The following is a 12728-nucleotide window of genomic DNA, read 5'->3' on the forward strand; positions in this document are numbered from 1 at the left end:
GATCCTTCGCTTGCACAGTTTCCCAACCATTGGTGAAATTGCGCTATGTAACGCTTATGTGAGCCTTATCGATTAATGGCCAATGTACAATAATAACAGTAGTATTAGCTCCACTCGAAGAAACCTCTACCCTATAAACAGTGGAGCCTTCAGTTGTGGAACTAGTCATTTGCAGCAGAGTCACGCTGACCTCCAGAACCAACCAAAGTACCTCTATGAGGAAGACTGCTGAGCAGGTCCCACTGATGGAAGGCTGGAAGGATCCAGATATTCTTCAACCAGCCATGCATCTGTCTGGTCATGAGGACCATAAACAGGTTTCTCCCACTTCATTGTTAAGAAAACATATTTACGGAACAAGTATGCAAGGGCAATGATCAAAATACAGCCCCAGGAAATACCTATTAACACACATTGTCCACGCCAGTCTTTACCATGAGAGGCAATCTCAGGACACCCATTGTTCAGGCAGCTCCTCCTTCCTGCACTTATACTCTAGGAGAGAACTGGTCAGTAAAAGTTCACTGCCTTGGTTACTACCCTGGGATGACTTGAGCTGCTTGAAGGCCTTTGGGTCACCACACATGCTATTCCCATTTCTCCGGTTAATGTGGGTGCGCAATGAGTGTAAATTGAGATAATATGAACAGAGCTAATTATTCATTTCTCCTGTCATGACCAAATGCTTATTCATTATTTAAATACATAAAATCTGAGATCTGTCTTGGCAAAGGACATTCCGACACTGTCCTTTCGTTGGCCAGAGTATTCCTCACTTTTTCTATAATTGTTTTAATAAAGACTTATTATGGCTACACATCTTCTACATACTGTACTTGGTCACACATGTAGGTGATATGGGAACTGCTTGAGAAATATTAACAGCAGTACAGGGTGTTTCTAAACAACCAACTCCGGTTTGTTCATTTCAAAGCAAAAGTAGTTATTTCAATTTGTTTTTTTGGTGTAGTTTGATTAATTAGAATGAAGGTTTGCAGGCGAGTGCACAAACTATGAGTTGGATGGAGATTCTTTCTACAGGGTGAAGGATTGAAAATAATCGTTTGAAGAGAAGATTTGCTGAATGTTTCTTGGCGATTGTTTCTACAGGATGAAGGTTCCTTGGTGATTGAATGGGATTCCCTTTTGGTGAAGATCGTTTTGAACAGTATAAAGGTTTTTTGGTACTTATGTAGTATCTGGGTGCCCGATTTAGAAATCGGGTCGGATCGGGCACATCGCATCGCATGCGACCAAATCGGATGCGATGCGATGCGATGGACCCTATTTTTCCATAGGATTCAATGTTAAAATGGTCTGAGTCCATTTCAACATAGAATTCAATGGGAAAAAGGGGTCCTGTTCCTTGCCCCACTATCCAAGTGGGCATGGAGTTGGATATAAACCTGTGGCGAGCGTAGCGAGCCACCGAGCCCGAAGCGCGGCGAGCGTACCGAGCCCCGCGAGGGGACACAGAATACCGTCCCCTCGCGGGGCTCGCTTCGCTCGCCATGCTTCGGGCTCGGTGGCTTGCTACGCTCGCCACAGGTTTATATCCAACTCCATGCCCACTTGGATAGTAGGGATATGAAAAGGACCCCTTTTTCCCATTGAATTCCATGTTAAAATGGACTCAGTCCATTTTAACATTGAATCCTATGGGAAAATCGGGTCATCGCATCGCATGCGATATGGTCGCATGCGATGCGATATCGCATCGCACTGATTGTATGCCTTAAGTTAAGGCATACAATCAAAAAATCGGGCGCCCAGATACTACATAAGTACCGATTTTTTGGTGACTGAGCAGGAGGAAGGTTTTGTGGAAGTTCCACCAGATAAACATTTGAAGAAGATGGTTTATAGCAGTATGAATGCTGGTGGAGATGTTTGAGTAATAGGATTAAGGTTCCACAGTGACTATTTGAGCTGGATAGATGTTGGAGAAGATTCTCAGTGCATGAGAATGGTTTGGTGATTATTATGTAGGATATGGTTCTATAGAATATTGTGGGCAGAATGAAGGTCTGGTGGTAATTGTTAGAGAGGACATAGGTTCGTTGATGATTATTTGATTAGCATGAATGTTTTGATGGTAATTGAGGAAACGTTGTCCTAATAGGCAATATCTGATTGAGGTATTAGAAGAGTTACATTATGACTGGAGGCTGGAGAGGAATGTCAAGGATGAAGTTTAGACAATAAGAACATATATTGGACAATTAACCTTCATTGATATAAGCATGAAAGATGTTATGGGAAAGGTGTGAACGTGCGGAAGATAGAATCCAGAAGAAGGTAGTATCACGAGACTTTGAACAAGTGGCGAGCAGAATCTGATTATGAAAGGGTGAGCATGGTGGAGTGGAACTCCTCATTTTAGATTAAGCTATGATGACAATGGAATGAGCAAAGTGAAAGTACAATGATAAATGTGAGAGTGTAATTATACAAGCTTTAGCTGGGTAGGAGCTTAACAATTAAAACATGAGAAGAATGAAGGCATTGTGAAGAAGGTATGAGCTAAACGATGTGATGATGAAGCTTTGAACAGAACACATGTGAATGGTGAATGTGGGTGTGAAGGTGTCGTAGGCAGACTTTGAGAATGTGGGAAAGTGAAAAAAGTTGTTAGGGCAGGTAAGATATTGAGAATGATGATGTCAATGAATGTTCCAGCAGGGTAATATTTAAAAGGCAGGAACACAACCTTTGGCCACCAGTTTCATAATGCTTGAAAAGTGTATTGACAATCATAATTCATAACATTGCAATTAGGATTGTGGATTTCCTTCATGCAAAGTACAAAAAGGCCGAGATTTTAATATGGTTTTGCCTTGTAAATGATTGCCCCTTAAAAAAAAGTCTGAGTTCGTCCGGCATCCTGTATGACCGCCGTATTTGGACTTCATTACCTCCCGCCCAAAAAGTCAGGTTTTATTTTAAAGTTTCTAAGAATGCCCAAAGACATGATATTCCAAACAGGAGGCCAATTATAGGGCCAGATTGCAAAAATTAGATCTGTTTAGTTCAGATAAATAAGGTGTCCAAAAGCCATGGGAAGGAATTTACTAAGATGGGAGTTCTATTGCACATGGGATGTTGCTACGGGTGAGCAATCAGAATCTACTTCCAATTTATTTAGCACCTTCTAGAAGATAATAGGTAGTATCCGATTGGTTGCCCATAGCAACATCCCATGTGAAATAAAACTCCCGTCTTAGTAAATGTACCCCTGTCTAGATAAATTCAATAGGTCAACGTCAACTAGTCAAAAGCTTGACAAGAGCAAAGGGTCAACAAATTCAAAAGGTCAAAATGACAATGGTCAACACACGTATGGTCTACACACATTTTTGGGGGGTTTTCACACATCTTTGAACTTTTGCTCGGTGCATCAACCACATGCACTACAAATGAAAATAGTAACCTGTGCCTTTCCCAGTGGTTGCAAGCGAGCCACCTCGACCGAAGCGTGGTGAGCAAAGTGACTCTACGGCGGTACATGTCTACGATACATGTGGTCACATATGAAATTTGTGACAACTATTTTTGTCAACCATTTCATTACTTTTGTACCTGTTGACAATTTCTACTGTTGACCTTGTGACTTTATGCATGTTGACCATATATGGCCAATCTAATTATTGTAGATCCTCTTTACCACACTCATCATAATATACGGGACATAACAGCTTCACTGATTAATATGTTGTGAGAATCACCGAAACATGGATTGTTTTGATCTGTAGAACTAAATAGAATGCTTTATTTTTCTGTTTGTGTCTTCTAGATGTTCGAGGACCTCCCATGCATCGGATGCCCTACGTCGCCTCTCCGTATGACCGCCCAGCCTGGAATCCACGATATTGTGTTATCTCTGGAAACCAGCTTCTTATGCTTGATGAGGAGGAGGTAGGATCTCCAAAGATGTGGCCTACAACTTGGTCACCATATCTGTCTCCTTGTCCTTCGTCCCACTGATTGTGGGGATGTGCACAACCTCGAGCTCTTTTGGTCGTCTGGCCTCTTTACCTACCAAAACATCACTAATAGTATTACCAACATTAAATAGTACGTTTAATGTTTTAGTGTTCTACAGAACACTGTAGAAGCTTACACTTTAAAACAGGCGTATGTCACTTTTGGAAGTAGTTCCACAAGGTGGCATCCGAGGTTGCTTTGGGTGGCACCCATGGGGTCAGTCCACCTGCTATTTTAGGTGTGCTGCCCTTCTCCTACTTTACCTCCTTCCCTGATGAACATTTTGGCAAGCTAGGCGCTCTCCAAACTGGGGAACCCAAGTAAATGCAGAAAGGGGATCTTGGACTGCACACCCTAATCTATCATGCTGGGACTTGTAGTTCTACTAAGAAAGAAAAGTATAGTTCTAATGCACACTCCACATTAATAATAAGCTCTGCTATCTCACATTGAGCAGTATCGAGATTCTTGGTATATTTATTGGCCAAAAAAATACTAGCCCACCAATCAGCATCTAGGTTACCTGGTCTCTGGAGGGTCTCTAGTAACTCAGCCATAGTCTGCAAACCAGTATAGCTTGGGCCTCTGGTTGGTGATCCTTCTTTCTCTTTGCCCTTTTAAACAGTTAAATAACAGTATAAAGATCTAAAACATGTTTTCATGTGCAAGACTACAAATGACCAACAAAAACAAGCAAACTAGCTTCAGAAAAGGAGGATTCATGAAATCGATAACTTGTTTATTACCCAGCTATCTATTACTTTCTTAAAGGTTTGTATATGTTGTAAAGCAGGGATGGGGAACCTTCGGGCTTGCAGCTGTTGTCAAACTACACATCCCAGAATGACCTGCAACCGTTTTAGCATGGCCAAATAGCAAAACTGTAGCAGAGCATGCTGGGATATGTAGTTCAACAACAGCTGGAGGGCTGAAGGTTCCTCATCCCTTTTGTGGTGACATGCTATAGGAATTAATAGGCCTTTGGAGGTGGTATTTACCTGAGGTCAATTCCTCGAATCAAACAATCTTTTGGCCACAAGGCACTAACATTTGGCATTCATTTATGTTTTATGGTTATTTTCCCAGGACACAATTCCACTTCTCCTTGTACATTTGTTTATATGATCAGAATAATTTATTTAGCTTTTACTGGGCACTGATACATATGTGAATGCGGTGGTGGCATCCGGTGCAAGCAGGCAAAATTCTTAGCCTTGGTCCTAATGAGTATTGCACAATTGCCTAAAACTACCTCAGAAGTCCTAAAAGTACATAAACAGAACCAAATCAAACAAAAGAGACAAAAATATTAAACGTGCTCATTTTTTTAATTGAGGAAAATGATCCAAATCACATATTTGTAAGCGGCACATGTATGTGAACTTTTAAGGCCCATACACACTGGGCGATTTTGAGCCGAAAGCAGCTCAAAACACCAAGTTTGAGTGGCTTCAGCTCAAAGCCGCCCAGTTTGTATGGCCCGGCGCTGCTGCACCATCGCCGGGAAAGCCGTTCATCTGCTGGTATTACCAGCAGATGAGTGGCTTGTAGACAACATTGATGAAAGGGAACCTCTGCCGGCAGTGCCGCAGAGGTAATCAGCTGGTCGCAGGAGCTTGCGACCAGCGATTAGAACGGAGCTAAAAACGGGAGCGCGCGCCGGGGCACACTCCCATCACTGGCAATATGGTCGCCAGCGACCATATTCCCAGCGATATCAGCCCCTATCACTGCCGTGTGTACACGGCTTTAGTATAATTTTTCACCAAAAATATGGGCCCACCTACCACAACTAGGTGAACTCATCAGGTGCGTCCCTAACACTCCTAAGGCTCAAGCCCAGGAACCACCCCCCCTTCCCCAGGCCAGCACAACCCAACTGCCCCAAAGCATCACACTAGTAAGAAGTACAGTAGCAGTTTAAGTGTTACATTAAAAAGAAGCAGCTAATGTGCCAAAAGTGTTGCCTACAGATGTGTCTTACATCTGGCATCCATACAAAATGTAGCGCACCCTACAATTTGCGCTCTGCCATGTCGCTGCTTGGCATTCTAAGTTTCATCGAAATGTAGCAATAGAAAAGCCGAAGAGTGTAATAATATGTTCTGTCCACCAGATGTCGCTTTTCCTGAACTGCACTGGTCATGCGTCACGTTACAAACAAAATCTGTCATGGCTCCTGTTGATTGCCTTATTCACAGTACAGAGTAGAACTGAACAGTCACCCTGGGTTCGATTCTGGCTAAGAAGCATTGGTGGTTTGCAAATCATTATAATTTTATCATCCGTAGACTATACAGTATTTATTTTTCTTTTTGGCGGAAGAGACGGACGCGCAGCATTTTACAAGGTTCAGCTATGTTCAGCTGTGCTGCTTGCTGCACTCTCTCCATGCTTTAATAAGCTGCTGTAGGCACAAACTGTGACTTATACAGTACGCTATGCCCCCAAGTTGCACTGGACGAAGAGGCCATTGTACTGTTCTGCAATATCCCTCCCATCTACAGGGGTAATGGCAACCACATAGAGCTGGGGTGGGTGTGGCAGTGGTTAACACTTTGAGTGCCAACATCTCTAAGAGATGTGTCAAATATCTGCTAAAAATTCCAGCATCGCTCACATTTGTTATATAAATTGAAATTACAAATATTGTGTAAAAAAGATTATATTTCCTATATAATTGTATGGGCGGGGGATGGGCAACCTGTGCACAAGGCCAAGGGCAGTAATTAATGCTCCCGGTTATTTTTTGGGCGAATCGGGCTGTTTTCACTCCCTGCGGTGAATCTTTTTCACTGGAAATATTACTCACCCTATTCAATGTTCACTGTTCGCCGAAAGCGACCAGTGAATACCGGCCAGTTCTCCGTTTCATGCTTGCTGCATTTCGTTGGTGTATTTCAATGGGGTTTTCACCATGATTCACCGTTTTTCATTCGACATCTTTTTAAGGTGAACTGGAAAGTTATCTTTTAAAATAAAGGGTATTTTTTTTTTGTTGCAAAATAATCAGTAATTTTATTTTGTTTAGGGGCATGCTACTTTTATGTGCTTGCAGCACATGAATATATATTTAATTTTTAATTGTATTTATTTATTTTACACATTCGCCAGTAGGGGGCAGGGAGCATCTCATTAAATATTCACTTTACATATGCACAAGCGGGACCAGTGCAGCGGCTCCCTCCACAGCGCCCCTGCCAGCTCTCCCAGTGCCCCACACACATTCTGGGGCAGGCAGGGAGACCTCCATCTCCCTGCCTGCCGCTGTCCCGGGTTAAAAATTGCTGTCAGGGGCAGCGAGCCCCTGCGGCGTTGAATAGAGAGACAAGGAGGGCTGGCAGCGAATGCTCCATCCCTCCGGAACGCGGCGAATGTGCAGCGAATCCTAAACAGGATTCGCTGCACATGCCAAAAAAGGGCATTGAATACTGCCCCAAGTATGAGTACATTAGTTTGTAGTATATTTTAATCCACAATATCAATGATATGTGACTCAAAAGTTGATCGGTCTTTAATTACTTGTCCGGGGTTCACAGACTCCCTCCTCAGGGACCCACACAGTTCACGTCTTCCAGGTTCCCAGACAGGTGCACTCATTACTGACTGACACATTGTAAAAGATCCACAGGTGGCGCTAATAACTTCACTTATGATTCTGTGGGGAGATCTGCAAAACATGCGCTGCGTGGGGTCCTGAGGACCGAGTTTGAGTACCCGTGACTTACTTGAAAGTTCTCCCCTCCAAGAGTGACAGAAGGGGTGGAGAAAAACACCACCCCTATTTCCTATATAAGGCAAACATTACAGGTCATGATAAATAAAAATGTTTGCTTGCCAATTTTCCACAACTATTTTGACAAAATCATATTTTTACACTGCAATATCATCCCTCCCAACATGCCCCTCTCCAGGAGGACACAGTGCTCTGTTGCTGGACCTCCCTGGTAATGTGTAATTGCCGTCACCTGTGGGGAGCTGGGTAATTGATAAGAAAGGTTTTTCACCACAGGTGATTAGTGTTCATTCATTCTAGCACCCTGCTCCTTGTAAAATCCTTGCAGTTCCTCCTTCCTGCTTGGGGTGTCACTGTTTGCTGTGGTTTACAAGGAGCAGGGTGCTAGAATGAACACTAGGTGATGGCAATCATATTTTACCTGGAGCAGAGCATTTTCTCCCGCATGGAGAGGGTCAGGTAGGCAAGTAGGCTACAGACCAGCAAATCTATATGTGTGACACAACCTCTCGGCACCTATTGACCTAGTGTCGTTTATTTCCTGCCTATGTTATTTCTTTTTCTATATGCATTGAGATTTTGTATTGCTTTTTTATGCATACCGTACTAGTTAACAGCCATTCCAAATGACGGCTTCTGCTATGTACTTTCCAAATGAGCTGTGACCGTTTGAACTTTCACTTTGAGCTGTGACAGTTTTTAACCCACATGCTCTCCACCCAGCTATCTGTTCCTACCTCCAGTATCTGTCTTCGCAGCTCCCTCTCTCCATATCCAGCAAGTTTGAAGCAGATCAGTGTCCCTGCAAAAATTGCTTTCGCTTCTTTTAGCACACAAAGGAGTAATTTGGTCCGTCGAGTGGCCTCTAATGGTCAGTGGCGGTACATCACCTCATAGAGGCGAGGAGCAGTTAGCCTTTTATATATATATATATATATATATATATATATATATATATATAGATAGGTATTGCATGTTAGTACTGCTGATCTACTTGTCATATTGCTGATTTATTTTTTTATTATTAATATCTGAAAAATTAAATGCTTTTTTTTTTTTGTCAATAATAACCAGGGTCCACGCACATACATTTGTTGAACACATAAGCACCGGGGTTATAGCGCTATACTTCTCTTGCCTAATATAAGCAGGAGGGGCCACTCTCATACCCCACATCCCGCTCACACATAAAGGCAAGCGCAAATTTCTCTTTCATCTTCAGTAATGTTTGGCTAATCTGCTGAGCTGCATTGGATGCTGAACCGCCTGACCAGCAAGTGTTGAACAGGCCTCGGTACTGATCTGGAATATCCCTCCCTTGCTTAACATGAGATGCACTACAGGTGTAATGACACACACACACACACACACACACACACACACACACACACACACACACACACACACACACACACACACACACACACACACACACACACACACACACACACACACACACACAGCTGGAGTGTGCAGCACCGTGGTTAAGAAACGCCTTACATTGCCATCACCCTGGGTTCAAATCTGGCTAAGGAGCATTGGCGATAGCAAATCATTATGAGTTCTGGTACTTGTGCATTATCACGGCGCCCATCGCATCGCATCACATACCACTAATTAAGGTATGCGATGGGACCCGATTTTGAGGCTTTCCCGGGCAGAGTGTACAATTGTAATATTGCGTCGCATCGCATGCCATTGTTCCCGATATTACATTGTACAGGCACCCTGATGCCTGATTACAAAGTTAAATGAACCCCCATACCCGATTTTTAATTGTACACCCACCCTGATGGGTGATTACTATGTGAAATGCCCCCCCCCCCATTGTTAACCCCACCCCAGTATTAATGCCAACCCAAAGCGTGGCGAGCGGTACGCGTCCTCCGACCTTTTCATACCCCCACTATCCATGTCGGCGTGGAGTTGATTTTATATAGTGTGGCGAGCGCAGCGAAGCGCGCCCCGCGAGGGGACGCGGAATATATGTACCCGCGATGCCCGCGACGCGATGCTCCCGATTTCCCATAGGAATCAATGTTAAAAGGCGCGATGGACCCGATTTTACTGTTAAATGGCTCAATCCACCCGATTTGGCCATAGGAATCAATGTTAAATGGGCCACAGAGCCCATTAACCCTTAAATGCCCCCCCCAATTTTTAACGCCACCCCACGATCCACGCCAACCCGAAGCGTGGCGAGCGCAGCGAGCCCGCGAGGGGCGGCGGTACGCGTCCTCCGACCTTTTCATGCCCTACTATCCACTAGGGCGTGGTGTGAGAATATAATAGTGTGGCGAGCGCAGCGAGCCACCGAGCCCGAAGCGTGGCGAGCGCAGCGAGCCCCGCGAGGGGACGCGGATACCTTCACAGTTATGCGCGTCCCCTCGCGGGCTTCACAGGTGTCCGTGGCGAGGCGGACACCTGTGAAGCCCGCGAGGGGACGCGTCTACCTGTGAAGGTATCCGCGTTCCCTCGCGGGGCTCGCTGCGCTCGCCACGCTTCGGGCTCGGTGGCTCGCTGCGCTCGCCACACTATTATATTCTCACACCACGCCCTAGTGGATAGTAGGGCATGAAAAGGTCGGAGGACGCGTACCGCCGCCCCTCGCGGGCTCGCTGCGCTCGCCACGCTTCGGGTTGCCGTGGATCGTGGGGTGGCGTTAAAAATTGGGGGGGACATTTAAGGGTTAATTTGGCCTATTTGGCCCCAAATCGGGTCCATTGAGGCATTTAACAGTGAAATCGCGGTCAATCTGCAGTTTTAACATTGTTTCCTATGGGAAAATCGCGGTGATCGCGGTCATCGCGGGCATCGCGGCCATCCCGATTTACCCGCGATGACCGCGATTTTTACCCCCGACGACCGCGATTTCAATCGCTGGCGCCCTTCTAGGTAAAGAGTACCCAATGCCCTCACCCAAACCTTAATATATACCAAGGAGCTTACTCTCTGCCCAGACGGCTGTGACTGAGCTATGTTCTTGTCCATACTGCGCTCTGACCTTTGTTGCCTGTTGTTGTGGTAACATGGGTTGTGGGTGGGAGTGGCCCGTAGCAAGGGTTGCTAATGAATCTCTCACCATCTTGTTCACCTCGTCTTCACAATCTGCCATAAGTGAGGAGGACAGGTTAGACCTTGCAGCTGAGCCTGCGGTGCTGCCTCCCTAAAGGCTTTGCATTTTCCCCTGGAGAGGGCATCGGCTATTTTGATGTCTACCCCTGGCACGTGCTTGGCACGGAAGTTAATGTTGTGTTGCAGACACCCCAATACCAGGTGCCTGATCAGGTTAATCGCTCACAGGGAGGAGGCCTTTCCTTGTTGACCGCCTGCACCACTCCAAGTTGTCACACCAGAAAGTTATCTCCTTGTTGGCTAACCTGCTGCCCCACAATTCCACTGCTACTATTATTGGGAACAGCTCCAGAAGCAGCAAGTTCTTTGTCAGCCCCTCCTCTGCCCAGCTCTGGGGCCACAGTGCAGCGCACCATTCTCCCTCTAGGTAATCTCCGAAGCCCCATGACCCCGCTGCATCAGTGTATAGTTGCAGCTTCTTGTTTGGCACAGTCGGTGTCGGCCGGATTCTTACTCCATTGAATTTCTACAAAAAGGTTTCCCACATGAGCATGTCTTCTCTAATCTCTGCTGTTAACCTAAGTGATGCGCCTTTTCGTCCCCGCTGTGGCCCTTTCCAGTTTGCGACCGAAGATTCCGCCCATGGGGATCATCCTGCATGCAAAGTTTAGTGACCCCAGCAATGATTGGAGCTGTTTTAGTGTCAATTTCTTTGCCATTGCGTGCTCGCTAATCTGCCCCAGGAGGTTGGACACCTTGTCTTCTGGTAACCTAAACGTCTTGTCTGAGGTGTCTATTTCTATGCCTAGGTAGGAGAGCCTTGTTGTTGGTCCTTCCGTTTTTTCGGTTGCTATGGGTACCCCAAATGTGTGGAATAGCACCTGGGTGGATTTGAGCAGCTGCTCGCATCTATCGGTATTAGCCTGGCCGACCATTAGAAAGTCGCCCAAGTAGTGTGCCATTGTCTTACTGCCTGTTCCTGCTTCCACACACCAGTGCAGGAACGTACTGAATTTTTCAAGGAAAGCGCATGAAATGGCGCAGCCCATTGATAAGCATAGGTCCATGAAATAACTGCCCTCAAATTTGAGGCCCATGAATCTTTGACTCTGGGGGTGAAGCGAAAGGAGCCTGAATGCTGATTCAATATCTATCTTCCCCATAAGGGCCACTTCCCCGCAGCTGCGCACTATTTTGAGCACGTCCTCAAAAGACTGGTAAGCCACGCTGCACTGCTGTTTTTCTATAGCATCGTTTACCGACCCTCCTGTGGGGTACTACCCCCAAGGGGGACACTACTAGCTGCTGTAAAGGGGGTTCCTTTTCCAGAAACACTGCATCTTCTTTATTGTGGTACCATCCTAGCCATTTTTGCATTTTTTTTAGTTGTATCGGGGTTGCGGCCTACTTATTGCGCTGATGTCCTTCTGTTTTAGGCACTGTGTAACCCCTGCTCTCTTGTAGCATTCCTTTGCTGGGTGCCCTTTGCCGCAGTGTGTGCATGCGTGCCTGTATTTGCAGTACTGGCCCCTGGTGCTGTATGTGCTGTTGTATACGAAGCATTATTGGGGACAGCTCCAGTAGCAGACCCTCCTCTTGCCTGCATGTCGGGTACCTCATACCTCCTCCATGCTGGCCTTAACTTGTTCTTTCCTAGGGCCCCATGAATGGCCATGCTAGCTTCACCCCTCCTTCCTGTCAAGGAAGAGTACTTTTGCATACTACGCTTTCGGCATTGTCGTAGCACAGTGTCCGTCCAGGTCATCTGCCTGCCCGCCTCCTCCGATCATTAGGCATCTGCATGTGGAAGAGGAAGGGTTGCACTGCGAGGTGACATAAAGCATGTTAGTTTGTACTGTGTGTAAATACGTTGGACCATGCAGCCTCCCAAACCTGAGCAATAATCCTATAATGCCACCTCCATGCATTCTCC

At 45.7% G+C, this 12728-nt stretch overlaps 1 protein-coding gene across 1 annotated transcript in view; it reads left to right on the plus strand.

The window, feature by feature from the left end:
* Nucleotides 1-12728, plus strand: part of SYNGAP1 (synaptic Ras GTPase activating protein 1) — a 245855-nt gene that overhangs the window by 52173 nt on the left and 180954 nt on the right. Inside the window, 1 exon segment of the mRNA XM_083160249.1 lies at nt 3794-3915. Coding sequence (XP_083016375.1) covers nt 3794-3915 — 122 coding nt within the window.

The sequence above is a fragment of the Crinia signifera genome, chromosome 9 (genome assembly GCF_055691185.1).
Source record: "Crinia signifera chromosome 9, ASM5569118v1, whole genome shotgun sequence".
NCBI lineage: Eukaryota > Metazoa > Chordata > Amphibia > Anura > Myobatrachidae > Crinia > Crinia signifera.